Here is a 27,850-nt window from a genome sequence, read left to right as displayed (position 1 = left end):
TGTAAAAAGAAGGACCCTTTTCAGTCCACTGGACATATAAAGGCAGACTTCATGTACCAAGGAGATGTTTTCCTAGAGTCATGTTGTCTTTGGGAGCAAACTCCACACTAGAGAAGCCTCAGTCCACCATACACTTGACCTTGAAATACAGGAAACCATGAGTTTCCCTCAGCAGTGCATCAAAACAAAAATATAACTGCATTAAATATAGTCCACACTGTTGTTCCACGTCATAGCCCCTAGATTATTCTCGCAAAATGCAGGGAATGATGGCCTCTTCTTCATGATAACGCTGCACACAGAGCGAGAGAGCGAGAGAGAGAGAGAGAGAGAGAGAGAGAGAGAGAGAGAGCGAGAGAGCTCGACAGGCTGTGGTACAGATAAAGGGGAAATATTCAAAAACGCCTTCATGGGCCGTCATGTTATGATGGGCCAATGACGTGAGCGGAGGGAAACACTAGTGAGAGCGCGCCAATGGCGCCATGAATAAAGACGGGCCGCGCGGGGGGCGGGGCCTCCCCCCCTCCTCCTCCCCAGTGCGTGCGTGTGCGTGTGTGTGACGCTCGCCCCACCCCCACCGCCTCTCCTGCCCCCCTTCCCCTCCCCTCGCTTTTGCCCGCCCCTGAGTCTGGAGCAGCAAGCGGCGGTGCTTCACTGGCTCTCAGTGCGGGAATACAGCAGCGGAGAGCGGCATGGACACGGAAGGGAGCCCGAGCAGCCTGTCGTCCGTCACGGACAACTCCCCCCACGACCCCTGGTAAAAAGCCTCCGCCTATTCGGCCCGGTTCGAGTTCACCTTGGACTTTTAAGTTGAGTTGAGTGCGGGAGCGGAGCCGAGACAAAAGACAAGCACGCCGTGCGTGCGTGTTTCTGTGTGTGTGGGATGGATCCGGTGAGCGGAGGAGACGCTTTCTTTTCCTTTCCACATCCATCTTCCCCGGGGAGGCCACATTTTGCTCCAACTTCTGCACCACGAACGGAAAAATTGGCTCCCTTTTAAGTCACCCTTTGCGTCCTCTTGGGGATTATAACGGCCCCACTGGCCCGTTGGTGACTTCGCAACATGGCCGATGCTTTCGTCTCACTTTAATGAGGCTAAATCGCACGCACCGAGCCCACTTTTCACTCCTCGTATCGCTGCTGTGTTGTGCTTGTACAGAACACGCGTGTTTGCCTATGTGACTTACTGCGTGTGTTTCTCCCATTCAGCAAAATGTTCATCGGGGGTTTGAGTTGGCAGACGACACAAGGTGAGATGTCCCGCACGCTACTTTCTGCACACGCACGCAGCTATCCTACGTGTGCGTGTTTACGCTCGCGTATTCCACGGAGTTGCAAATAAACTGCAAATAGTTCAATGTGTCCCTTTCTGTTCAATGAGGATCAGCTCTTAGGATTTAGTCTTGCCGAGACGCGAGGAGATTAACGCTGCAAAACACATCCAGACACAGTGAGCGACTTGTGTGTCCTTTTCCATCTAAACACCACCGGAAATATGGAATGATCGCAGGTTTACACATTGATGGCCACGCTGGCGTGTTGTTTTGCTGACTGCAGTTCTCCGTGCACCCTCGCAGGAGCCATGCGCCCAGCACACTGTTTATTCCCGCCACTATGCCCCTCCACTACCCCCCCCCCCCCCCCACACACACACACACATCTTATTATCATACTGACTGCAATGGTGTCTAAACAACAATTAACATCAAGTGCAGCGTTGGTCGTGTGGGTCCTAAAAGAGCTGCTATATCCCTAATGGTTGAATGTACAGTTTGCCTATCCCACCATCTCACGCAAAATGATTGTTGTGTTACAGAGGGCTTGAAGGACTACTTCTGCAAATTTGGAGAGGTGAAGGAGTGTATGGTGATGCGCGATCCCGTCACCAAGAGGTCGAGGTAAGCAGGAGGCGTGTGCACCCCATCCTCCAATCACCGGATTGGACCCATGCATGCTCTCTTCTTGCATTCGGGGTGGGGAGGGGGGGGATTTAAGTTGAAGATATGTTCTTTATTATCCCTCCCAGGGGGTTTGGGTTCGTCACATACGCAGACCAGGCCGGAGTGGAAAAGGTGCTGGCCCAAAACAGACACGAGCTGGACTCCAAAACAGTGAGGCCCACCTCTTTTTCTTATGGTGCCACTCACTATTGTAACTTTTCCCGATGTGTGTTGCGTGTTTCCCCCCTCAGTGTATCTAGCCACCCACCGTATGGCTTGTAGAGCACCCCCCCCTTCTCTCCCTCCTCTTCCCCTCTCTCTGTGCTCATTTCCCCCTCCAAATCCTGGTTCAGGGCGCCGACATGAAAGCGTTCTTTCTTGGTCTTCATTGCCATGGTTACCTGGGGGACCTGAATGGGGTCAGAGCCCCCTGCAAAACCCTTCACAGTGTTTATGCTATCCAGAGTTTTTCTTCGGTAGAAAGTTTTCTTGTGGTCCTCAATGAGGGGAAAAAAATCTTAAGAAAAGAAAACAGCTCTAGAGTGGCTGTTGTGAATGTCAGGAGGGACGCTCGTGAATGCCGGCTAGTTTAGTTTTAATTACTGACAGTTCATGTAATTTCCCCTCCTACACATGTAACATGTGGGCACTCAACAGTGTTCAGAAATGTGTCACACACAACCTACATGCGTGATGCTGTGACACTTCCATTTAAATCTCTATGAAGGTGTGAATGTTGCCGTCTCGGTCATGGAGATTGGAGGTCGTCAGCTTTTGGCCTTTCCTAACCACATGTACACACGTAACAACAGGATGATTTGAGAGTGAAAATGAGTGGCACAGTATGGGCCCAGGGGTGGAGAAAGGTAGTGTCGGTTAGTTGTTGGAGCAAGCCTGTTGCTGGGGGTGACGCCAGCCACTAGAGACAGTGCTGTACGTACACAGCCTGTTGGGATTTATGTCGCCATAACAACTTCTCAGCTATTTTGCATTCATTTAAGACTAACTCTGTATGTGCGTGTGTGTGTGTGTGTGTGTAGTAGTCATAGTCGTAGTGGTAGTAGTATGGCTATGGATGGACAAACACACGGTAATTACACATCTCGTTAGTTTGCTAATTTGTGAATTGAAGATATTGAAAGAGTTGAAAATATTTTAATTAAATTGCAGTTATATATCTCTCGGATAAGCGGTAAAAAATGGATGGATGGATGGAGTTACATATCTCTGTGGGAGTGCTCTACTGGGAATTCTGACAAAATAGTGTTTTCCTCATAATGTTTTGGATTTTAATGTGGAATCAAATTCTAAGCAATTGTAAAGTTGTACTTCAAATATCTAACTACTGTTTGAGAGCTCGTCCATGTGTGTATTCTTGCGATGTGAACGCTTGTTTGGAGGAGGAAATTTTTAAAAGCGCAGTCTCGCCGACCCTTGCTATAGTTAGGCGTTGTCCTGTTGTAAACCGAAATATATTAAAAAGGCTAAACAATAACAATATTTGTGACATACACAGCCTTAAATTGGTTAGGTAAACAACTGTGTAGTTATCCAATAACTCACTTGGAACAAAGATGAGAGCTGCCAGTTTTGAGTTCATTCGGTTTAATTTGTGTTTTTATTAATTGGTGTTTTATGAAAATATCAAATTTGCAAAGGATATTTAAATACAGTCAGTTATGACATGAGTGTTACTGCTTCACTATTATTATAACTGCGTATGAATAAGACAAAAAATAGAAATTATAGTAGACACTTTATATGTACCGGTGTCAATATTCACATTTTATATGCAATGTGTGCATGCTTCAAGACCAGACAGCCCTGCACAGTTTGATGGGAATTACATGAGAGACAAACCTTCCTTCCTGGAACGGGTAAAAATTATTTGAAGCTAGGCCATTTACAACTGAAGCCAAATCTTTGGTGTGCGAGAAAATATGCTTTTAGATACAAAACATGACAAAGATAGAATACATCGACACGGTGCTGTGGCCTGTGTAAGTAAACTACAGGTGCAAGGTCCATAACACTGCAGACACAACTGGTTGTGTGGTATTAAACATTTACAGTTTTGTTACATCCAGCATTGTATTAGAAGATGGGCGACAGGTCAAGTTCTGATTGCGCATCCAAACTACTGTAAAATGTCAACAAATAGGTTGTCATTTTTTGTTTTTAGAGTGAGGTTGTTGCTGGTTAGAGTTCCTGCCAGGGCAGAAAATGGCCTTAGGGCAGTAGTGTGCTGTTTTCTGGACACAGGAGAAGGGCACAACTGGTATTTGTTTTCTCGGGAGAAAGACTTCACTGGAAGTAGTTAGGGGAAGGAGAAGGGGTGAGATCAGTGTTTTTTCCTCTACTTTGACTACACGTGGATTTAGTTGGAATTATTTTAGATTCCATTGTGGTATTACTAATAGTCATCTTCGACAGTATGTTTGAATGATACAAAAGGGTAATTTATGCTTAAAAATATTCTGTGTAATTCTGACTAATATTACAGCAGACCTTATGTAGTTACTGCCTGCTCGCAAATCTGTTTATTTATGAGGCAAAATCTGTGGGACACTGAGCATCAGTCAGTAAATGAGTCTTAAACTAGAATGGCACCGAAACATGTTGAAATATAGCACTCTTGTGATGTTAACAACAACAACAACAAAAAAGAATCCTGGGGTCTGTGCTCCACAAACTATCTTACAAATTGATTGAAAGAATTTTTATGCAAAACTACATACATGCAGTGAGAAAAACACAACATACTTAGAGGTAATATGACTTTTGGACCTTTAATTCAAGTAAGGTGCAGTGTTGTTGATATATATATATATATATATTATTTTGCTTTTGTCCGTATGGCACAAATGCTTTCATCTGCAGCCACATATTGAAACTGCATAAATATGTTTGAACCAGCTGCTGTGCACCGGTGGCACTGAACTTCTCTCGTGGTCTAACACCTGGTTAGTAGAGGCTGGCTATTGGCCCAAGTTCTACTGGAGATTAGCAGTTAATGCTGACGTGGTCAGGACATGAACAAGGGGGATGGAAAAGGTGGAAGAGAAGAGGAGGGTGGGAGGATTGCTGTAATTAGTATAGATCTGAAAAGCAACTAATCGGATTGAAAGAAACAAACTGGATTGGGCTTCTGAGGTCCATGCACGGCCTCAGATCTGCGGATAAAGGCTGGACTGGCTCTGAAGGTGGCTCCAGACGCTACATGTGCACGCCACTATTAGAATGCAGGCCTGATTGCCCAGCCGAGCAAAGCAAGGCTCTCATTGGCTTACAGGGGGATAGGGGTTTGGTTTGGTAAATTTGGAGTGGGGGTCCTCATTAGTAAGCTTCGTTAACTAATTACTTGTGCCATTGTTGAGCTGTGCAGACTGACCCCGCTGTGTCCAAACTAAGTCTCTCTCTATACCTTTGTCTCATTGTGCCCATAGCTTTTGTTTATTTTAATGTGATAACACCACAGTCAGTGGTGCCTTCTGTTTGTTTGCCATTTTTTTTGCTACGTAGTAGCAGGTTACTCACACTATACATTTGGAGGTAAAGTAATGAGCATGTCAAAGTATGGGTATGTGCGTTAGTGCTTATGTTGGTGTTACATTATCAGGATGCTTGTGTACATGTGTGTATACATTATGTGGGGCTGTGGGGGGTAGCACGGGAGCCCCAGTTCCTCTACGGGCCCATCTGTTTTGTACTCTTTGTCCTGTTAATTAATGAAATCAGAGGGGCTGCCTGCTGAGACGGCCTCGCTGCACCGCTACACTGGACAGGCCCACTTTCTCATGAGCCGACTCTGTTTTCCAAATTAATGCTTTCTCTTTCTCCCTGTGCATTTTCTTCTTTTGTCCGTCCCCCTCTTAATTTTACCTATTAGAGTATAGGATATAATTGTTCTTTTTTTTTGGGGGGGGGGGGGGGGTCCTCAGGTGTTTTATGTGTTGGTTTGACGTCTTTTTTTTTTGCAATTTTTTTTCAGTCTGTTACACTGGTGATCGCACTGGGCCATGTGAGGTGACTATTGGCTGTAGATTGTAGAAAAAAAAAATCATATTGCTGTCACTTTGCTGCATAGCTGGAGCACAGGTTGGGTATTATTCAGAGCATTACGAGAACACTCAGTTATAACTCTCGTAAAAGAAGAATTGCTTTCTTCAACACATTGTACACGATTAGACACATTTTCACAAGTTGACTGTTACATGGTCGAGAGACTTCTCAAATGTCAAGCCTCTCTATTCAAGACGTGAGGAGCTATTTCTGAGTGTTGCAAACAGTGACCTGGCTAAGCCATTTTACTTGTGCTTTTGCGGCCTGTCTGTCTTCCTCAAGGCTAATCCAGCAGTCTTAATAGATGCTTTAGTTTTCATTTATCATAGCCTTCCTCTGAGTACGGCCAGTTGTAGAAATGATATGTAAGATACATTCTGTTTTCTCGCTGAAGTGGAATGATTTTTGAACAGCATGGCATGACTGTAGCCATAGTCGCAGTACAATAAGATGCATTAGGGCTAACCTAGTCATAGATGATAACCATTTGTATTGTAGGCTGTTTTTAAGAGTTCCTTATCATTTAAACTACATCCACCATTCTGCTTGATATAACACTGGCACGGAAGCAGGAGTACATTCAGAGAAATATTTTCAAATCCCATTAAAAAAAAATAAATCTAATTTATCATTGATTTTAAATAAGATACATTTACTCAAATGCCCATCCCGAACAGGAACACAAGACATTTAATTCCTAGAGCTGCATATTATCATTACATTAAAAAGATGTAATGTAACAATTCCTGTGATAACTCAATAAATAATTGATAATTTTATCCATACTCCACCTTGCAATAAGTTGGATACAAATCGTTGGATTTTGTGCTCGCATCAGTGCCATTAAAAACATTGCCGTGTGAGCCGTGTCTCTTCTATTTGGGACCTTCTTGTTTTATACTCCCATAAACATAAAAATGTACATATTCTGTTATCATGTCACACCTCATGACCTTTGCTCTAAGCGGTTAAATATTGAATTTGGGTCATTTTGTCAAACCATTCGCATCAAGGAGAATGCTTAATTTAGTGAGAACATCTTTTGAAAGATGATGAGATGATTGGCACCTTCAATCTTTGAGCTGGTAATCCTATATTAAATATGAGATGAAAATCCTGGAAGGAATGTCGTGTGGTCACTTCTTGTCCCCGCATTCTTCTGCCAATAGTTTTTGCGTGTCCTTGTCACCTAGGTATATGCTGTCTCCAGGCTTGGACCAGCTGTAGGTGACACAACGCTTCTTGTCTTTGTCCTACTTGCTGCAAAGTCACCCAGCAATCCCTCCCAAGGGCACTGCTGCTGCATGGTAGTTACCCAGCCTTGTGCTCTCCAAGTGGCCGCAAAGACACTTAAAGGTCCTCCAAGGATATTTTGGTCTGAAGAGTTGTCATCAGAAGCTGGGAATTATTACAGGAGGGAGATGAATAGATAGTTTGAATATTGAAGGAAAGCTTGCTCGCTCTTGTATCATGCGCATTGCTCACTTTTCGAGTGCATGTTGTCTCGCTGTTTGATAGGCTCCTTTTGGTTGCCAATATAATATCAACGCCTGTGTGAGACACAAGGGGTTTCCCTTCACACATCCAATTATTAGAACAAAGATGGAAGCCTAAGACCTTAATACACTACAAGGTTCTGTGACCTAAAAATCGTCTCTTGTTGGCTTGAGTGAGAATAACACAAGATTCCACACAAATTTGAAATGCCAGACTGGCTTTGCATATTTAGCATTATTGTAGGCCAGCTCATTCAAAACTCATTTGCTTCTAATTTTATCTATAACCTTGACCACTGCTCAGACATTCCACGGGGGCGAAATATGGATACATCAAATCTTGTTAATCCTAAATGGAGGTTGTCTGGATTTGTTACTGTGAACAATCTTTCTGAAAATCTGAATGTTACTTGCATGTTCATTTTAGATTCCAGAACACCTTACTCGTCTAGTTTGATATTGAGATGCATTTGTTTATTAATACTCTAATAAAAACAATATAAACAGTTAAGTCAAAGTATTCATACCCTAATGTGTATGTTGTTCACCACGCCCCTGTGTTTGGATGTTTGGGGGGGCTTGCATCAACAAGGGTCTACTATCCATACTTGAGTATTAGCATATATTCTATTTCTGGATGTGTTGTCCTTCATATGTGCTCAGTGACTAAATTACCACATGTTTCTTGGAATAGTGATCATTCTTAGATGATAAATACATTTTTATATTCAGGGCACGTGGGAACTTTAAATTGAAAGAAAATGTACATTTTAGTTTTTATAATTTAAAGGTCCTAAAACTGTAAGATGCGATACAATATTTTTGCATATATGTTTGAAGTTACCCAGATCCTTTTGGAAGTGTGCAAAAGATAGAATTTCCTCAAAACCTTCAGGGTTATGAATCAAAATGTAAAAAATGAAATGCAGAATATTTTCATTTTTTGTAACTTTTCACCGCTTTCTTGTGTAATTTCCAACCAGAAGATATCCATTCAACAAATACACATCACTTTGACTTAAATGTGGCCAAGCTGGGAATAGGAATTTGGACTTAACGGTAATATTCAGCATTTAGGGTATATTTTCCCTATTTGAACTGCTAGCACTGCTAGCACTACACTTTCCAATTCCCACATGATTGAATTACAATTTTTGGAATAAATATTATTAAGAAAACATGTCAGTGGATTGAACGCCAGTATGATTTATTACATACAAATAAGTATTTGCTTGTTTTAATGTCTTCATAGTGTCACTTATGGAAATTACAAACGACTACTGGTACACGGTTCCTCAAATAATGACAGTGCAAATAATGTTAGCCAATCAAAAGCACCAAATGCACTAGTATGCTGCTTTAGTAGAACTGTAGCTTTCACAGTTTACTAATAAGTTAACACTGCAATCAGTACTCTGAAAACGTGTTAAGACTTTGCTCTTATGTGTCTATGACTGAATACAATATATCTTCCCTCATGTCTCTCGCACAGATCGACCCAAAAGTGGCTTTTCCCCGCCGTGCTCAGCCAAAGGTGAGTGCACACGGAAAGGTGAAGTCATGTTTCACCCATAATCGGTCTGCTCTGGTTGGTTAGGATTAGCGTCGGTCACATGACCGAAAAGGGGCGGCAGTCCAGTTGACCAGCCTGACACTGTGACCCTGTCACCCTGACCCCGCCTCCCCCACCCTGACCATCAGCTTCACCCCCCCACACACACTGACATATTTGTGCTCTTACATGAATGGAAACACAGCATGTATTCACCTGTGCACACACACCTAAAATTTAGCCCATTTAGCCTGGATGTCAAGTAAAGCGTTCAGAAACTGAAATTAGGTCAGGAAATAAAACATCAGAAAAGTCACATGAAAAGTGATAAAAACAATGCTTTCCTCTTTTTCTGTGCTTCTAGTTGGTCACCCGGACAAAGAAGATCTTTGTCGGAGGACTGTCAGTCAACACCACCATTGAAGATGTGAAGCAATACTTTGACCAATTTGGAAAGGTAAACTAGGAAGAAGTCTTTCAAATTGTAGACTGTAAACCTGTGATAAATGACATCCTGCCTTTGGTGCCGTTTATACGTTTGACCTCTTCTCTGTCCACAAAAAATGATATCCACATTAAGCACATTTCTCTGCTCCCTTTACTTCTTCCATCTGTAGACATCTGTCAAATAAACAAAAGAGAGGGAACGCGTTCAATGTGTAGTGGGTTAGATATAATTAATTGTCTGATTTTGTGCAATTTTTAAATCATATCTCATTCAATGTACTGGTTCTTTGAATGAAATTTGGTGCAAGGCAAACACATGCTGTGGAGACAGATGCGTGGCTAGGGAGAGGGAGGAAGAGGGGGGGAAAAAGCAGTGAGGGGGGCGAAGGGGTGAGGGAGATGGCGGGGGACTGAAAGGGAAGAAGCAACCCCCCATAGAGTGAGAGGGAGGGGGAACTCGGAAGGGTTGAAGGGCAGAGAAAAGGAGGAATGTTGGGATGGTGAGGAAGAAATGTGAGTTTGAATGGGGGGAAAACACCAATCTGATGGGCCATAAATGTATCCGGTCTGCATGCAATACAGGGTTACTTTTTAGCTTAGCATCGTTCAGATGGCGGTGTGGGGCTGAGACTCTTTACGGACTTCAGGCTTTTTTATATTAATTATGGTAAATGCAACAGCTGCCCCCCCCCACATACACACACACTACATCAAACATGCATCGCATCTTACCCCAAAAATCAGTACTACAGATGCCTTCTTCATCCCACAAACACACACACACACACACACACACACACACACACACACATATATCAAGTCCCATAGCTTGTTGCTGTGGTGACCTGCTTTTGCCCATTGTCCCACAGTAATCCAGTGTTTTTTTTGTTTTTTTTGTAGAGAAGTGTGTATTTGCATGAATGGAAAGAGGCGCGTGTGACAGTGGCACAGTTTTGGTTTTGAGGGGAGGTGAGCTTGCATACATTTGTGTAGACAAAGAGGCCGGAACTTGCAGCCAGTGATCCAACAAATGTAATGGGGTTCTGTTGTCACAAAGTCTGCTTAAGAATCCAAAATTGGACATTGCTTTGTGCTAAAGGTCTTGTACTGTATGTTGTTTGTCTCATTTGGCCTATGAGTCAGGGCTCTAAGTGTATTTAAGGCTCTGATTTGATTCAAATGAAGTCATCTAAAGCCCTTTTACCACCAAGCAGTTCTGTTCAGTTCCCGAGGGTACACATTTGTAAAGGTTGCTAAAATATCCAACCTGCACAGTACTGCTTTCAAAAATACGGTCACTGGGGTTCCGATGAAAGTGTATAATATTTTCACTTTCATGTTATAGTTAAACTGAAACAATGCAAAGGGCATCATTTTAAAAAATTACTATGGATTTTGGTGGAAAAGGGAATTTTCAGTACACAGGTTGTCATTATTAAGAATGGCACCATGCAGCATTGCTACCTGTCACGTTAATATTTTTTATTTTACCTATTGCTGATTTACACACTTATGTCAAGCTATTTATGTAGTTATCCTGTAGCAGTAATTACACAGTTCACATTTTAAAGTCACTTATGCACATGAAGTGCTTTCAAAATATGTTTTTGGTAGGGCCCTGACAGTAACGAATGGCTTTTGAATCAGAATTGACTCATTACTCCTTGTACTATTCCAAAATAAAGACATATAATCCAACAAATGAAAAATCCAATTTGATTATTTGAAAACTATCCATTGAACCAGAAACAGAGTACGCTGGCGCGTTTTGGCTGCCGCTTCTCCCTCCGGAAAAGTTTTTCTTTTTACGTTGTAGTTTAAAATGGATCCATCACCGTACCGTGCCCAAAGGTAGAACCCGGGTTGGTTTGCGCCTCTCTCCGTGCTGTAAGTCCTCGCTGTCTGGGACCAGCTGCCTCCTTTCTAGTTAGCTAGCTAAGTTGCTGGCTAGCCGGAAAGCTCGTCTTCTGCCAAGCTTTGTTGGATCAACTTTCTCCCATTCATTCTGGCGTGGTTGCCTCCTTTCTGGCTTCGGTTGTGTTGCTGCCGTGACTATCCGTGCAGCTCCTCGGGCTTGGGTATCAGAAACGTCCTTCCGCGGAGATCTCGGTGGAGGGCTATATCCATTTGCATCCGTGATCCATGACTGCAACAACAAAATAAAACTGCGCACATGCGGAGAAACTATCTGCAGTAAGTCAAAATGCCATAAACCATACACATATAGGCTAAAACATCATGAAATATTTTGTATTTGTTTTTAAACAAATGCGGCGTGTCAGCAGTTGGAGCTCTTGTCAGAATAAAGTAAGGAGTATAATATTCTTCGATTCGCTCTGATTGGAGTCTGAAGATTCTGATTCTCTGATCGCTTTTTGCCTACTGGAATCCCAATTTAAGTCACCACCAAGTCGTGCGCAGCCCTAGTTTTTGGATAGGCAGTTGGTGTACATGCACATTTTTACTTTCCAAAGTGAGATCAGTAACTACTGTCCTAGCATACATACTGCAACATTTTTGGTCGTTTTCACAGGAACATGTCAATGGGGTTCATTTTGACTACGCTGTAGTTTTATCATGAAACCTTTAAAGAAAACATTCTAGTTTTTTGTAGGTTGTTGACATGTAAACAAAGAGGATAATCAAAAGACAGTTTTGGATAACCTGAGAGGACAAACAGGCAGTGTGCATACTCTTAAGGGTTTCTTTACAAACTGATATTGCCCACTACTGGCCTGGCATACATATTACAGTGTTTTCAGGTGGTTTTGCAGTTATTTAAAAAACAAAAGAGAAAAAAAAAATCTCTCTTTATACTAGATTGTTGTCTTGAAAACATAAACCATTAGTCGTGTTGTGGGTCGCAGTCGAGCTGCATTACATGTGACACGTGCTAACTCATTTTACAGGTGCTTGTGTCGCGTGCCATGGTTTCTCGAATCACTTTTCCCTGGTGGATACACACTTTCATATCAAAGATAGCCCTGAGTCGACAGAATAAGGGAATATTTGGACTGTTTGGACACATGAGACTGAAGCTGTATCATGCGTAGCGCCAATCCCACAGTGCATTCCTGCTGAGCAGGAGGTATTTCTTGTTTATTATCTGAGCCTGGTTACAAGGTGCAGGTTGGGATGGAGTAGGACTCGGTGTCCTGTTTATTTTCATACTGTGGCACCGCCTCAAAAAGAAAACACAGAATGCACTGCATTTTCTGCAACTCTCTGATGCATACTGAAGTTTGTTTCTTCAAGCATATTTCTGAAAGCACATCTATGCTACTCTGCTTCATCTGAGTGAGGAAAATGGCTGTTCATCTAATATGTCAGATATTTTTACCGAGCCAATGTGTAAGTTTGTTTGTGGTTTCCGTACTGAATAAATGTTAGCAACTCTATATTAATATCTTCTGGTCTGTATTACTGTAGCGGCCATGTAGCAGCATGTTTGTGTGAGACATTAAGTCTGAATCCCAAGGTGAAGGCCCTCTATAATCTGCTTAGACCCAAAGGAGAGTTGTGACCACATCCCTTCCTTTTGCCAAGGCCGTGTGTGATCTGAGATTTGTTTTAAACTGAAATTCACAAGTAATTCGATAATTAGCATTTCATACAGTCAGTTATGGTCCAAAAGAAATCCCTGTATCAGGCTTTTCATCATTCCTCTCTGAACTCTTTAAAGCACCACAGAGGCAAAATGATTGCTAAAATCTTTGCGTAGAACCATAGCCAATGCAATAAAAAAAAAAAAAAAATTAAACCCTGGACACACATTAGTTTTCGATGGAGAACAGAGTGGCAGAGATTAAAAAAATGCAGCATGGACAGGCAGACGGGAAAAGTTGGGACTCCACTCACCCATGTGAGCCAGCAATTAGGAGGCTTGACTGAACACTTTGTCTGCTGGCCTGTTTAGAGAGCTGTCCGGAGAGAGAGTGCAAGGATGAAAGAGGGAGATGTGAGGAGAAAGCAGGGGGAAAAATGTGAACTCCATCCTTCGTAATCTACTATGTTAAATGCTTTTTCTTCACACAAATAGCTACACCTGAAAAGAAAATGCACTCATTTTAAGGTGACCCTCATCTCGTCACGTCTCGATCTTTTTCAGAAAAATGACGCTGGTGCAACACTGAGTAGTAGTAACGACTGAGCTGCTGCTAAGCCAATCTCAGTCCTCCCCCTCCCAATCAATCAGATTGTTTTACAGCACCCTGGGTAGTGGACATTGGCAATCGTCTTCTTATTGGGTTTGGCAAGGGCAAGGAGCTGGTGTGTGACCGCAGCATAAGATCATACACGTGACAAGTTCCTTTTAACGAGATAGTAGCGCACCATTGTCTTCCTTGGGAATTCAGAGGTGTGCTATCGTTGGATTAAATATCATCATGTTGTTTTTGCGTCCATCTCAGGCTGTGTGTTTGTACGTGTGAAGAATTCGCCCTTTGCTTCAAAATCTGTTTGTCATGCTAACCTAGCATAAATGCTTCTGATGCTAACAGGGCCTTTAACTGCTCATGTAACACTAGTCTTATGAAAACATGTCTTGCAGCTGTCTACTTACTGCCCTGTTCCCTGGGTTCTCTGCTGTGTCATTGGGTTTAGAATAGTGGAAAGTAGGGGAGGACAGAATAAACTCAATGAAGGACTGCGGGAGGAGGGGGCGCTGTGTGTGTTAGTGCCATATATTGAGATGGATGGGAGTCAAAAGGGTCACGGAGACTGCAGTAGCAACCTTGGTTCCCTCCATTTCCGTCATCACCACATCTAGCTTGCAAACTTTTTCAATTGTGTTGGGTCAAACGCACTTACATACACAGGCTCAATCTCAAGTGGCGAGTGTGTTCATCATCTGAAGTAAGGGTTAGAAATCAGATGGTCTGGTTATCCTGAGGCCTCTGCCACTCACGTTACACTGGTTTGAGTTTCAATGCTGCTGTAGCTTAATGAAAATAGACATTTAGTCATTCTCCACCTGTGTCGCCATGTGACTACGACACAGTCGGTCTTTGCATTTTCACCAATGGACGACATTGTTGGAAAAATTATTTCAGTTGACGTTGACCTACAAAAACAACCGAAACACTAATATGCTTATCATTCCAGTAGCAGGTTGATGGCACTTTGTCAAGAAACACTACGCCCTCAGTTGGCATACTGTAAGCAATGACACTGCTCTGGACACAGTGGCGATGCATTAAAAATGCACACTTTGCTGTTGATGTGTTGGAAGCACAAATGCTACTAACGTGCTGTCTTCTGCCATTACTGTTTTGACTGTAATGTGACGACGCATGTTCAGATGGATACTTAAAACACACCCTTTAATGTGTGAATTTTATAATCCCAATTCCAATGAAGTTGGGACGTTGTGTAAAACAAATAAAAGCAGAATACAATTATTTGCAAATCATGTTCAACCTATATTTAATTGAATACACTACAAAGCCAAGATATTTGATTTTCAAACTGATAGACTTTATTGTTTTTAGCAAATAATTATTAACTTAGAATTTTATGGCTGCAACATGTTCCAAAAAATCTGGGACAGTTGGCAAAAAAGACTGAGAAAGTTGAGGAATGCTCATCAAACGCCTGTTTGGAACATCCCACAGGTGAACAGGCTAATTGGGAACAGGTGGGTGCCATGATTGGGTATAAAAGGAGCTTCCCTGAATTGCTCAGTCATTCACAAGCAAAGATGGGGCGAGGTTCACCTCTTTGTGAACAAGTGCGTGAGAAAATAGTCGAACAGTTTAAGGACAATGTTCCTCAACGTCCAATTGTAAGGAATTTAGGGATTTCATCATCTACGGTCCATAATATCATCAAAAGGTTCAGAGAATCTGGAGAAATCACTGCATGTAAGCGGCAACGCCGAAAACCAACATTAAATGCCGTGACTTTCGATCCCTCAGGCGGCACTGCATCAAAAACCGACATCAATGTGTAAAGGATCTCACCACATGGGCTCAGGAACACTTCAGAAAACCAATGTCAGTAAATACAGTTCGGCGCTACATCCATAAGTGCAACTTGTAACTCTACTATGCAAAGCAAAAGCCATTTATCAACAACACCCAGGAACGCCGCCGGCTTCTCTGGACCCGAGCTCATCTAAGATGGATTGATGAAAAGTGGAAAAGTGTTCTGTGGTCCGATGAGTCCACATTTCAAATCTTTTGGGGGAAATTGTGGACGTTGTGTCCTCCGGGCCAAAGAGGAAAAGAACCATCCAGACTGTTATGGACGCAAAGTTCAAAAGCCAGCATCTGTGATGATATGGGACTGTGTTAGTGCCAAGGGCATGGGTAACTTAGACATCTGTGAAGGCAGCATTAACGCTGAAAGGTACATACAGATTTTGGAGAAACATATGCTGCCATCCAAGCAACGTCTTTTTCATGGACGCCCCTGCTTATTTCAGCAAGACAATGCCAAACCACGTTCTGCACGTGTTACAACAGCGTGGATTTGTGATAAAAAGTGCGGGTACTAGACTGGCCTGCCTGCAGTCCAGACCTGTCTCCTATAGAAAATGCGTGGCGCATTATGAAGCGTAAAATACGACAATGGAGACCCGGACTGTTGAACAGCTGAAGCTGTACATCAAGCAAGAATGGGAAACAATTCCACCTACAAAGCTTCAATAATTAGTGTCCTCAGTTCCCAAACGTTTATTGAATGTTGTTAAAAGAAAAGGTGATGTAACAAAGTGGTAAACATGAGCCTGTCCCAGCTTTTTTGGAACGTGTTGCAGGCATAAAATTCTAAGTTAATGATTATTTTCTAAAAACAAAGTTTAACAGTTTGAACATTAAATATCTTGTCTTTGTTGTGTATTCAATTAAATATAGGTCAAACATGATTTGCAAATCATTGTATTCTGTTTTTATTTATGTTTAACACAACATCCCAACTTCATTGGAATTGGGATTGTAAAATTCACACATTAAAGGGTGTGTTTTAAGTATCCATCTGAACATGCGTCGTCACATTAAAAAAACTAGAGCTCTGTTTTCAAAACTATGTGTTTTTGTTTCCAAAATGCTGTACAAAATGACAGTATTTATCTGTTTCTAAGGCCACTTCATCATCATTTTAAAAAATCTGTGGGGAGTTTCTCTGGTTATTGTAAAAACAAGCAACTACTTTGTGTAAGACGTGTGTAAGATGACTACATGAGTGGTCCCGACACAGTCAGAGCTCGAGCAGAAGCTTCAAAACTTTCCTGCCAGCAAAGGGCAGGCGCGGTAGTTGTGGTGGTTGTGTGGGCGGGGGCAGGGGCAGGGGGATTGGGTAGTGGTGGAAAAGGGGAGGAGGTGGAATATGAATGGGGCAGTGGAGTGAGTGCGAATAGGAAAGTAGAATGAGGAGAGGAAAAGGAGTGCATGTTGACAAAGCCCCTTGTTCCCATTTATTCACTCTCTTTCAGATGCAAAGTGTTTGTCAGCAAATTTTCCATGTTCAGTCAAAACTTTCTCCTCTTTTGATCCCCACGTTATTCAGCATTACAGTTTCTCATTTTCTCTCGCCTTTTCCCTCTATTGAAATGAGGTTGGGGGAGGTGTGTTCTTCTAATTGAAATTCTTTACAGCGTCTCCAAGGCAATTGCAAACTTCGTGGAGAAAGACAAGCAGCAAGTGAATGAATGAGAGTATAAAAGAAAGAAGAATTTCCTGAAGTGTCTTGTTATTGTTTGTGGTTCTTCCAGATTGTCACAGAAAAGTGTGGATTTCAAGTTACACACACATAGCGGTCATCACATTTTTGGACCTCATTCTGTCTTTTCTCCTTTGTCACCTGTCACCCCTCCCTGTCCCTCCACCCTCTCCATCTGTTTTCCCCTCTTGCTCCAATGCTAAAGAGGGACAATAGCACCCCATGCTGTGTAATGATGTGTGTGTGTGTTGATGTCGAAGCCCATCCAAGTCTTTGCTTTTGTTCTCGCCAGGTTGACGATGCCATGCTTATGTTCGACAAAACAACCAACAGACACAGAGGTGCGTACACAGAGTATCACACACGCACACATATACAAATTAAAGTAATTGGTGTATGGGACCTTATGAGATGTCCTCGAGGGAGAATAGAAAGGAGAAAAAAAATATCCAGTCATATTCACGTGCCTTTTACATGTGCCTCCGCCCTGCTTCATTTATCTCTGTCCTCTCCCAGCGAGAATGAAGTGCTGCGCCTGCTGAGGGTCACAATAAAGGGTCAGAATGGTTCCAGGATAGGATGGAACTTAATGAGATCAATGAGGAATATGGGGGAAGGAAAGGAAAGAAACAAGGAGGTAATATAGATGAGGCGGGTGGGGAAAAAGGGGTGTGGCCGGTAGGGGTTAATTCAGGTGTGGAAGAACCACCATATCAACAACAGCTGATTGATAGAGGAGCAATGTGAGGTTGGTTTCATGTTGCTGCCTCCCTGCCTTAGAAAAGAGCTGTGATGAAGGGTGAGGACAGGTTTAATGGACGGCCATCACTCCTGTCCAGTCTATTCCTGTCTGCATGTTATCAGCCTATAATAGTCTTGTTCGTCCTTGCAAGCAAGATTGGGTCCAATTTCCTGTACAAATTTGTTCGATCTGCTCATCAGACTTGAGATATTTAACACTGTCGAAATGAAACTTGATTTTTACATTTTGGGGAAGGCTAATGCAAAGTAAAAGTTGTTGATGTTTCTACAATGGTCTCCAATTTGACCACTTTTTTTTTTTTTTTTTTTTTAGCAGAAAATAGGACATTGCAAGAGTGTTTTTGTGTCTTCCAGGATTTGGTTTTGTCACCTTTGAGAACGAAGATGTGGTCGAGAAAGTGTGTGAGATTCATTTCCACGAGATCAACAATAAAATGGTAGGCAAGCTGAACAATAACACACCTAAACACATTTCCAAACAACCCACAACATTAGGTACAACTACATGCCTTAATTATAGCTGATATAGGTGCTTTTTCTGATTCTGCCTAGATAATAATCATTCTCGTGCTTTTTTTAAAAAGTATGTTTTGATAGACACTGCCGATGAGGTATTAATCTAGCAATATGCTTAACAGTACTTTGTAGTAGTCAGGAAGGGCACTGTATAATACTATACAGTATATATATGTACGGTATAAGTATATTACTATTGGCTTTCCCAACTAGCTAAATACACCCACAACACGCAACATAAAATAATTATGAACATGCATACCAGCCAAAATGTTTATATTATACTTGGAATGGCAGGTTTTGTTTTGTTTTGATCTGGCTAGATTGTGAAAGTATGGTATGTCAAAATGCATGTTTGGAAGAGTTATTTTCATATGTGCAGATTTTCTTAACTAGGTTGATTTTGTACTATTATTTTAGCATCACTGAATTTATATTCCCTGTGTACTATAGGTAGAGTGTAAGAAAGCACAGCCAAAGGAGGTGATGACGCCTACAAGTTCGGCCAGAGGTCGATCCAGAGTGATGCCCTATGGGATGGATGCCTTCATGCTGGGCATTGGCATGCTTGGTAAAACCTATAACCTGAATTACCTTGAATATGTTTTGCACTTACAGTCTATGTCCTTTTATGTGACAAATTTTGGTAATGATTCAACTTAGCGTACACATCCATCCATTCATTTTCTGTACCGCATATCCTCACTAGGGTCACGGGCGTGCTGGAGCCTATCCCAGTTATCTTCGGGCGAGAGGCTGGGTACACCCTGAACTGGTCGCCAGCCAATCGCAGGGCACATATAAACAAACAACAAGTCACACTTGCATTCACACCAATGGGCAATTTAGAGTTTTCAATCAACCTACCACGCATGTTTTTGGGATGTGGGGGGAAACCGGAGTACCCGGAGAAAACCCATGCAGGCACGGTGAGAACATGCAAACTCCACATAGGCGGGGCCGGGATTTGAACCCCAGTCCTCGTAGCTGTGAGGCAAATGTGCTAACCAGTACATCCACCGTGCTGGCGTACACATATTCTTATAGAATTTATATTCTTATATTTATCTAATATGAATGAAAACAGTTCTTTTTCCGCATTGTTTTATGCTTTTCCACATTAACCCACAAAGAAAAATCAAACAGAACAATGCACTTTGAGGTTGCACATGGGTCGGAGAAGGACACTTGACTAAAAATATTAGCAGTTGTTTGGTTCCCTCTAGTGGACAGATAGAGTTGCGGCTTGGCCAGCAGGATTGACATAAAAGATTGCTGTTATGTTGCTATAAAGTTAGCAAAACCCAGTAGCACATGGCAGCTTGTCCTCATATCGTTATTCAATGTTTTGTTTTTGCTGACAGGCTACCCAGGCTTCCAGACCACCACCTACACCAGCCGCAGTTACTCTGGAATTGCGCCTGGTTACGCCTACCAGTTCCCAGGTGAGTGTGTGTACACCCTTTTTCACTTTGTACAGGTGAGTTGCCAAGAAGAAAAGCCAAAGGATGCGGGTTGTGACATGTAGTTGATTCAGCTGCAAAGAGTACTGAGGCCATGAAAGTGTTGGAACTACAAAGGCCATGGACGCGTGTGCGCGCACACACACACACACACACACACACGCGTTCCAGTTTAATACAAACGTGCCTCCAGCAGAGTCTGGCGACTCTTGATGGTAATGGCGACTTTATTATCAATTTTTAACACTATTCAAAGTAATCTTCTGTAAATGTCTTCAAATCTCAACGTCTTCAGTTTCTTTCAGATCTGCGCAAATGTTCTGCTCTGTTTATTTTAATGACTTATGTAACCTTGTGTCCTTTGCCGAATGGCGCCTCCTCTTCCTCTTATCCTACCTTCCTGCCTTTCCCCCACAATAGATGTTTTCACGTAAAATGTTACGCTCTGTGCTCTTGCCTTCATGTTAGTGTCCCGCTGTGGCTAATTGTCTATTATGTGGCTCTGTAGTGTGTGGCTTGTGGATGGTGACTGTATTGACAGAGCGCTCTCTCTTGACCTTCTCTGTTTCTAGAATTCCATTTAGAGAGGACCCCCCTCCTGACATCTTCCCACCCCCCTGAGCTGACAGGTCAGTAGGTACCGAATATATTCAACAGGCTAAAGCCAAATCCCAACATCTGAGAGAATGCTGACTGAGACCATTCATAAACCTACTGATCAGAGATCAGTTTGGTATCACTTTCTAAGTTTTTAGGGTCCTATTTTACACCTCTTTTACATTTGATGAATTTATTAGGGAAAGAGTTGGACATTTGGGGGTTATGTGCTTGGTATCCCAGCACCAGAGACCTATGTATATTTTACATCTTGTAATGCATTGCAGTTTTTTAATTTAATTTCAAAGGACTCAAATTTGTAGTCTTCTGGCCTATGGGCAAATCCATGCTTAGTAGCTTGCTGTGATATTAGCTTTGAGAAGCATCCCATCCTAAATATCTCCCCATGTGAAACAACAAGGATGTTAATTCTGTTTGAAAACTGCATCCCTAGATAAGCGTCCATCTAGATTGACAAAAAGCTCTGCCAATGATCTTACAGTAGACTACTGCAGTGCTTTTCATAATGCCTTGTACCAATGCCATAATGGAGTTGTACTTTCACTTTTCACTCAGAAACCACATCCTCCTTACCATTGTTCCGGTGTTTTAAGAAACCAAAAGATGTTTTTACGACGTTCAACACGTTTCAGATTTTTCACATGGGATTTAAATCTGCTGATGGTTTAATGTTTGAGAAGATGTTTGAGCTTTTCTTTTAAATTTGGAACTTGTGCAGTAAAATGTGTGTTTTTGTTACCTTCAGCCATTCCCTTAACTGCATATGGACCAATGGCAGCAGCGGCAGCAGCAGTTGTTAGAGGTGTGTATGTGACAGAAAACGTACAGTACCACCAGAAAGTATTCATACCCCTTCACATTTTCAAAATTTTGCTATGTTACAGACTTATTGTGAAGTAAGTCTATATTTTTCTTTAAACAAATCTACATAAAATATCCCATAATGACAAAGTAAAAACATATTTTCAGACATTTGTGTAATTTTAAAAAAATGTAAACATTCAAACATAATAGGTACATAAGTATTCACACCCTTTGCTATGATGCTCAAACTTAAGCTCAGGTGCATCTGTTTTCCACTGATCATCCTTGAGATGCTTCTAGAACTTGAATGGAGTCCACTTGTGGTATATTTAGTTGATTGAACATCATTTGGAATGGCACACACCTGTCTATATTAGTTCTCATAGTTGGCAGTGCATATCAGAGCAGAAACCAAGCAATGAAGTCTAAGGAATTGCCTGCAGACTTCAGAGACCGGATTGTGTCAAGGCACAAATCTGGCGAAGGATACAAAAGAATTTCAGCAGCATTGAAGGTCGCGAAAAGCACTGTGGTCTCGATTATTCAGAAATGAAAGAAGTTTGGAACCAACGGGACCCTTCTGAGATCTGGCCGTCCGACCAAGCTGAGTAATCAGGGAAGAACAACAAAAACCCTATGGTCACTAAGTCGGAGCTCCCAGTGTTCCCTTGCGGGAAGGTCAACCATTGCTCACGCACTCCACCAATCAGGCTTTTATGGCAGAGTGGGCATACGGAAGCCACTTCTCACTAAAAGGCACATGGCAGCCCGCTTGGAGTTTGCCAAAAGGCATCTTGCGGATTCTCAGACCTAGAGAAACAAAATTCTCTGGTCTGATGAAACCAAAATAGAACGTTTTGGCCTGAATTGCAAGCGTCATTTCTGGAGAAGAAGAGGCACTGCTATCACCTGGCTAACACCATCCCGACTGTGAAGTATGGTGGTGGCAGCATCATGCTGTTGGGCTGTTTTTCTGCTGCAGGAACTGGGCGACTAGTCCGATAACCTAAACATCTGCCAAATATAGAGAAATTATTCAAGAAAACTTGTTCCAGCGTGCTGTGGTACTCAGACTAGGGCGTTGATTCACCATCTAACACGACAATGACCCAAAGCACACAGGCAAGATAATAAAGGAGTGGCTTCAGGAGCAGCCTGTGAATGTCCTTGAGTGACCCAGCCAGAGCCCAGACTTAAATCCAATGGAACATCTCTGGAAAGACTTAAAAATAGCTGTCCACCTACGCTCGCCATCCAACCTGACTGACCTTGAGAGGATCTACAAAGAAGAGAATTGCCTCAAAACAGGAAGCTAAGCTTGAAGAGACATACCCAAGATCTCGAGGCTGTGATTGCTCCCAAAGGTGCTTCAACAAAATGTTAAGCCAAGGGTGTGAATACTTATGTACGTATTATGTTTAAATGTTTACATTTTCAATACATTTGTGCTCAAACCCTAACTGTCTGGAAATCTGTTTTTACTTTGTCATTATGGGATATTTTATGTAGATTGTTTTATTATTTTTTTTAAAGAACACTATACACAAATCAGCTATAGAATAAGGCTGTAACATAACAAAATGTGGAAACGTGAAGGGGTGTGAATACTTTCTGCTGGCACTGTATGTCCATCCACTAGCATGGGTAAAGGCCTGGTTTGAAAGAAATTCGTGTAGATGTGTGCAGTAGACTGTTCAAATCTCCTCTACTGTCTAGGTGCCACCCCTTCTCGCGCAGCTGGATTTCTGAGCACCAGCAGCCCTGGACCAATGGCTGATTTGTACGCTGCAGCAAATCAGGACTCAGGAGTAAGCGGCTACATCAGCGCGGCTAGCCCCGTCCCCAGCACAGGGTTCGGCCATGGTCTAGGGGTAAGCCTGTAATTCTGCCTCCACGCTCTTGAATACAGTGGATATAAAAAGTCTACACATACAGTACACACCCCTGTTTATAATGCAGGTTTTTGTGAAATAAAAAGACCAGGATAAATGGTTTCAAAACTTTTCCCACCATTAACGTTACCTATAACCTTTAAAACTAAATAGGAAAAACAACAGCAGCAACCCAAAACAATGTTTTAAGGGGAAAAAAAATAAACATACAATAACCTTGTATGCGTACCCTCAAACTAATACAGTACTCTGTTGCAGAACCTTTGGCTTTTATTACAGCACTCAGTCTTTTCAGTGTGGCACAGCTTGATGTGGTAATATTTCCCCACTCCTCTCTGCAAAAAATGCTCCAAATCTGTCATATTGCGAGGGTACCTCCTGTACACTGCCCACATGAGCTCACCCCACACACGCTTGATGGAACTGCTCATGAGTTCCTCCACCTTGACTAAATTAGTGATGAGCAGTGTTGTGTTTGCACCAAATTATGACCAAAATGATCAACCTTGTTTTTATCGGACCATAACACATTTTCCCACATGCATACGGACCATACTATGAGGTACGGTCCATGTTGCATGCACGCTCCGCTGCATTTGCCTCTGGTGATACTGAGGACCACCAGAAAAGCCTGATACAACCTACATAGATCCATCAGAGAAGCCAAGAGACTGTCCAGCTGCATTTTCAATAAACATCAGAATAATTACAAATTTTAAAATAAACAGAGGGAGTATTTTAAACTCCCCTGTTGCACAACAAAACTGTTCCAGCATAAGGCATACAGATCCACCATTCTGTAAGGCCATGCAGCTGAACAGGAGAAAAAAAAATATATATAAAAATAAAAATAAATAAATGAAGAGACAGTACAAGTGGAAACTGGAGAGATACTACAACAGTCCTGACTCCAGACGCATCTGGCAGGGCCTCCATCACATCACAGACCTCCGACAGAGGAGAACACTATCATTCATCTGTGGCCCCCTATTTCAAATCCACCACCCTCCCCCAGAAAAACTCATTCAGAAAGTCATTGTCACATACATACAAAACACACTGGACCTCCTCCAGTTTGCTTATCGTCAGAACCCCTCCTCTGCCAATGCTGTCAACACAGTCATCCATACAGCACTCACAAACCTTGAAATTAAGGACACTTATGTTCGAATGCTCTTTATTGACTGCAGCTCAACATTCAGACAGTCATCCCAAAATAGCTGGTTGAGAAGCTGTTTACCCTCGGATTAACACCCCTCTACTGCAACTGGGTGCTGGATTTTCTGACAGACAGACCCCAGGAAATCTGAGTTGGCACAACTACAGTGAGCGTGAGGACCACCCCAAGGCTGTGTGCTTAGCCCTCTCCTGTACACCCATGACTGCATCTCCTCCCGGGATGACACCACCATCATCAAGTTTGCTGATGACATGACAGTCATTAGCCTGATCACCTGTCTCTGGAGAAGAGACAGGAATCAGGTGGCTCAGCTGGTGTCCTGGTGCTGTGAAAATTATCTGTCATTTTAGCTGTAAAGACTAAAGAGAAGATTATCAGGTCAAGGTGGAGGAAAGAGCAGTCATCAGTGGGACCCAGGTACAGAGAGTGAAAACCTTCAAACTCCTCGGAACCCACATCAACGATGACCTCACATGGACCCACAACACGCAGCACATTGTCCGGAAGGCTCAAAAGAGACTACTTCTTGAGGAAGCTGAGAAAATTTGGAAACTGCTCAGCAACTTCTACAGATGCACAGTGGAAACTGGAACACATCCTGACCAACTCCATCGCAGTATGGTATGGGAACGGTTCCTCCGTATACAGGACAGGAAGGCTCTCCAGTGTGTCATTAAAACTGCACAAAACATCTGTGGAGTAGCCTTCATGCCACTACACCACATATAGGACAGCTGTGCCACAAAGAGGGCACAGAACATTATCAGAGACAGCACAGTTTTCAAACGTATTCTATCCAACAGATGCTGCAGGAGCGGGGCAGCCAGAACACAAAGACTAAAAAACAGTAATGATAGTGGAAAAAGTTTAGAAATTATATAGCTTGGTCTCATTTTTTTATATCACAAAAACCTGGCAATTGAACAGAGGTGAGTACAGTTTTTATATCCACTGTACATGCATGAATGCTCATGTTTATTTGTGAAGCAAAAGGTATGTATTCAATCTGTTGTGTGCATCCCCAGGGTCCTCTGATTGCTACTGCGTTCACTAATGGCTACCACTGAGATGACTCCGGTCATAGATATTTGGGGGCTTCTTTTCTGCTGATGAGCCAATCAAATGCTGAGTGCCCATTGGCGGCACAACCTGATTGGCTGGCTGCAGCTCTGCCTGGCTGTCCCGTGGCTCCACCCACCATGGGAATATCTTTTTAAAAACCTGAACTCTGTTTTTGCTGTACTAATCTCACATGAACATAATATCCCAGTGTGTCCTCATGGATCTTCATTAGACCCCACAAATATCCATTACTTTCTTTTGAAACTGAGAAAACTGAAAAAAAAGGCTCTGGTGAAACTGTCATTTTTGACAAAGCCACAGAGGACTATTTTCTTCTAATTTTTACTGTATTTCACTGTGTTATATTGCATCATGAAATCATTGAAAGATGTTTCTGATAAAACACACCAGGCACAAAGGTTTGTTTTCTTTAAAAACCCTTTTTAACATACAAAGAACAAACCCAACAACAAGTCATTTTTCTAAGCATCATGGAAACACAGGAAAAAAATGTATATTTTGATAGACTTTAAAAACAAACCTTTGTAATATTGTTATTAATATTGACATAATATGATAATCTGTGAGGTATTTTATTCTGTTATTGGTTTTAAAGCAATGTTTTTATGTCTTCCTGTAAGATATTGTACATAGACTTTGGGATGAAGGGGCAGGGCGGGTGAGGGACTACTGAACCAGCTGGCATGTAATTGGTTGGTTTGGAGAGGATCAGCTTCTATTTCACTGAAAGTCATCTTTATGAAATGATATGTGGTCATCTCACTACTTATTACACAAGAGTAAACTTGTGTACGTTATTGGCCATTCCTCTCCAGCATTGACGCAGTGTGACACTGTTGATGATAAGACATTACTTCCAGGGGTTTGTCTGGCATTCATGTTCTTTTACAATGTCATCACATTTTTAATGTTTTTCTGGAACCAGCAGCTATGTTTTTTTTTTTTTTTTTTGAATGGCGGTGAACCCAATTTCTTGCATCTGCATGAAAAACTATTTTAGATTAAGATGATGGACTAATTTCAAATTTAAACCGAAGAAATCAGGGTTTGGTTGGGAGGGGGGGGGGGGGGGAATTTAACTTGACATTGTGGGATTTTTTTTTTTTTTTCAAAGTCACTTAAATTTTTTGTTTAGTTTTCCTTTTTTATGTGTTTATACGGTGAGGCACCGTGAAAATAAATGAAGGACATTCTCTGAGAAACAAATGTAGAAAACATCACAATAATGTTCTGTTCTCTTATCACGATTGAAGGTGCATGCGAATGCGTCTGAATGTGTGTGAGCGAGGTTTAGTGCGCTTACATCAAACTATGATATGGAATTTCTTTTGGCAACTAATGGAGCTTTCCTGTTGCCTGTACTTGGTACTGATATGATCTCCCCGTTCCGTTTTGTTTCACTGCTCTCCACTACTTTGCTCACATCTCTTGTTTTGTATTCATGACTATGTGCTCCTCCACATAATTGTTGATTATATACAGTTGCTGCTCCGTGTAATTTTGGGTAGAGGGGATTTGGGCAGGGAACATAAAATGTAACAGGGTCTGGTCCCAGTCAGCTCTGATAAAGGAACTCGATGGAGACTAACGCTGGCTGGAAGGCAAAGTCAAATGCTGGAACAAATGCAACGTGAAAAAACAAACAAAAAAAACCAAGTGAACTGTTTGTTCAGCCTTGTTTCATGTTGAGCATAGCAAGCCACGTGAAGCCACGTCCTCATCCAGCCAGTCGTTCCTCTGTCCGACCATCTGGGACACGACGCAAAACTACTGCTGGACACCTACACTGTAACTTTTTAACTTACAATAAAGCAATAAGTTATTTTGTACCTTACAAATGAAAATAGTGCTATTATTGGTAAAAGCAGACAGGGTGTGGATCATTTTGCGGCATTAAGACTTTATTTTCAGATAAAAATTATATTTTTCTGTGTTGAGACCTTGCTCCCCTTGTACAGTATATTGATTTCAATGTTGAATTGTCTTGTGTTCATGTCAGGAAAAGGGCCAATGCTTTGAATTGAGCTTGTAGCGCCTTACACGAGGTCAGAAAGATTAGGGATGGCCCCTGCCAAGCTTTACAGAATTTCTTTTCTCGTACCCACCCCCTGAGAATTTCAATTTTAAAATGCTAATAAATTATTCTAAAGTATATGTCAGTGTGGTTTCTGTTTTTTTCTTTTCTTTTGTTTTTCTTTAAACCATGATACCTATCATAGGCATGCAGGGGTTACAAGCCTTTTAATGGTGCAAAATGCGTGCAAGGTGCAGTAGAAAAGACCCCACTATACCAATAGGGGGGATTATTTTCCTGTGCTCTGGATGCTTTGTGCGAGGTGCTGGTCTAGTAAACAGTTGGATCTCTTTGCTGGATGG

At 42.1% G+C, this 27,850-nt stretch overlaps 1 protein-coding gene across 3 annotated transcripts; it reads left to right on the top strand.

Annotated features, from left to right (window-relative positions):
• The first annotated feature begins 628 nt into the window (after nt 1-628).
• On the top strand, nt 629-27,626 carry LOC133408967 (RNA-binding protein Musashi homolog 1-like). Of its 3 annotated transcripts, XM_061688397.1 has the most exons (14): nt 629-757; nt 1,210-1,250; nt 1,817-1,898; nt 2,027-2,111; nt 8,991-9,032; nt 9,415-9,507; nt 17,449-17,497; nt 18,273-18,355; nt 18,888-19,005; nt 19,799-19,879; nt 20,470-20,526; nt 21,261-21,317; nt 23,036-23,190; nt 25,417-27,626. In XM_061688397.1, exons 1-14 carry the CDS (start codon nt 693-695, stop codon nt 25,456-25,458), a joined length of 1,050 nt encoding a protein of 349 aa, XP_061544381.1. In that variant the 5' UTR covers nt 629-692; the 3' UTR covers nt 25,459-27,626. The 3 variants fall into 3 exon arrangements, with proteins under 3 accessions (XP_061544381.1, XP_061544382.1, XP_061544383.1); XM_061688398.1 differs by lacking the exon at nt 20,470-20,526; XM_061688399.1 differs by lacking the exons at nt 8,991-9,032; nt 9,415-9,507.
• The last annotated feature ends 224 nt before the right edge of the window (nt 27,627-27,850 follow it).

Source organism: Phycodurus eques, chromosome 10 (genome assembly GCF_024500275.1).
Source record: "Phycodurus eques isolate BA_2022a chromosome 10, UOR_Pequ_1.1, whole genome shotgun sequence".
In the NCBI taxonomy this organism is placed as follows: domain Eukaryota; kingdom Metazoa; phylum Chordata; class Actinopteri; order Syngnathiformes; family Syngnathidae; genus Phycodurus; species Phycodurus eques.
Note: the sequence above shows the minus strand (reverse complement) of the source record. Positions and strands in the feature narration are given on the sequence as shown.

What these genes read in the sequence shown, in the direction of transcription:
- LOC133408967 (XM_061688397.1), top strand. Translation starts at nt 693, where the DNA reads ATGGACACGGAAGGGAGCCCGAGCAGCCTGTCGTCCGTCACGGACAAC. An exon ending in ACGAGATCAACAATAAAATG is followed by an intron (nt 18,356 to 18,887) that starts GTAGGCAAGCTG and finishes TGTGTACTATAG; the next exon opens with GTAGAGTGTAAGAAAGCACA. An exon ending in TTACGCCTACCAGTTCCCAG is followed by an intron (nt 19,880 to 20,469) that starts GTGAGTGTGTGT and finishes CTCTGTTTCTAG; the next exon opens with AATTCCATTTAGAGAGGACC.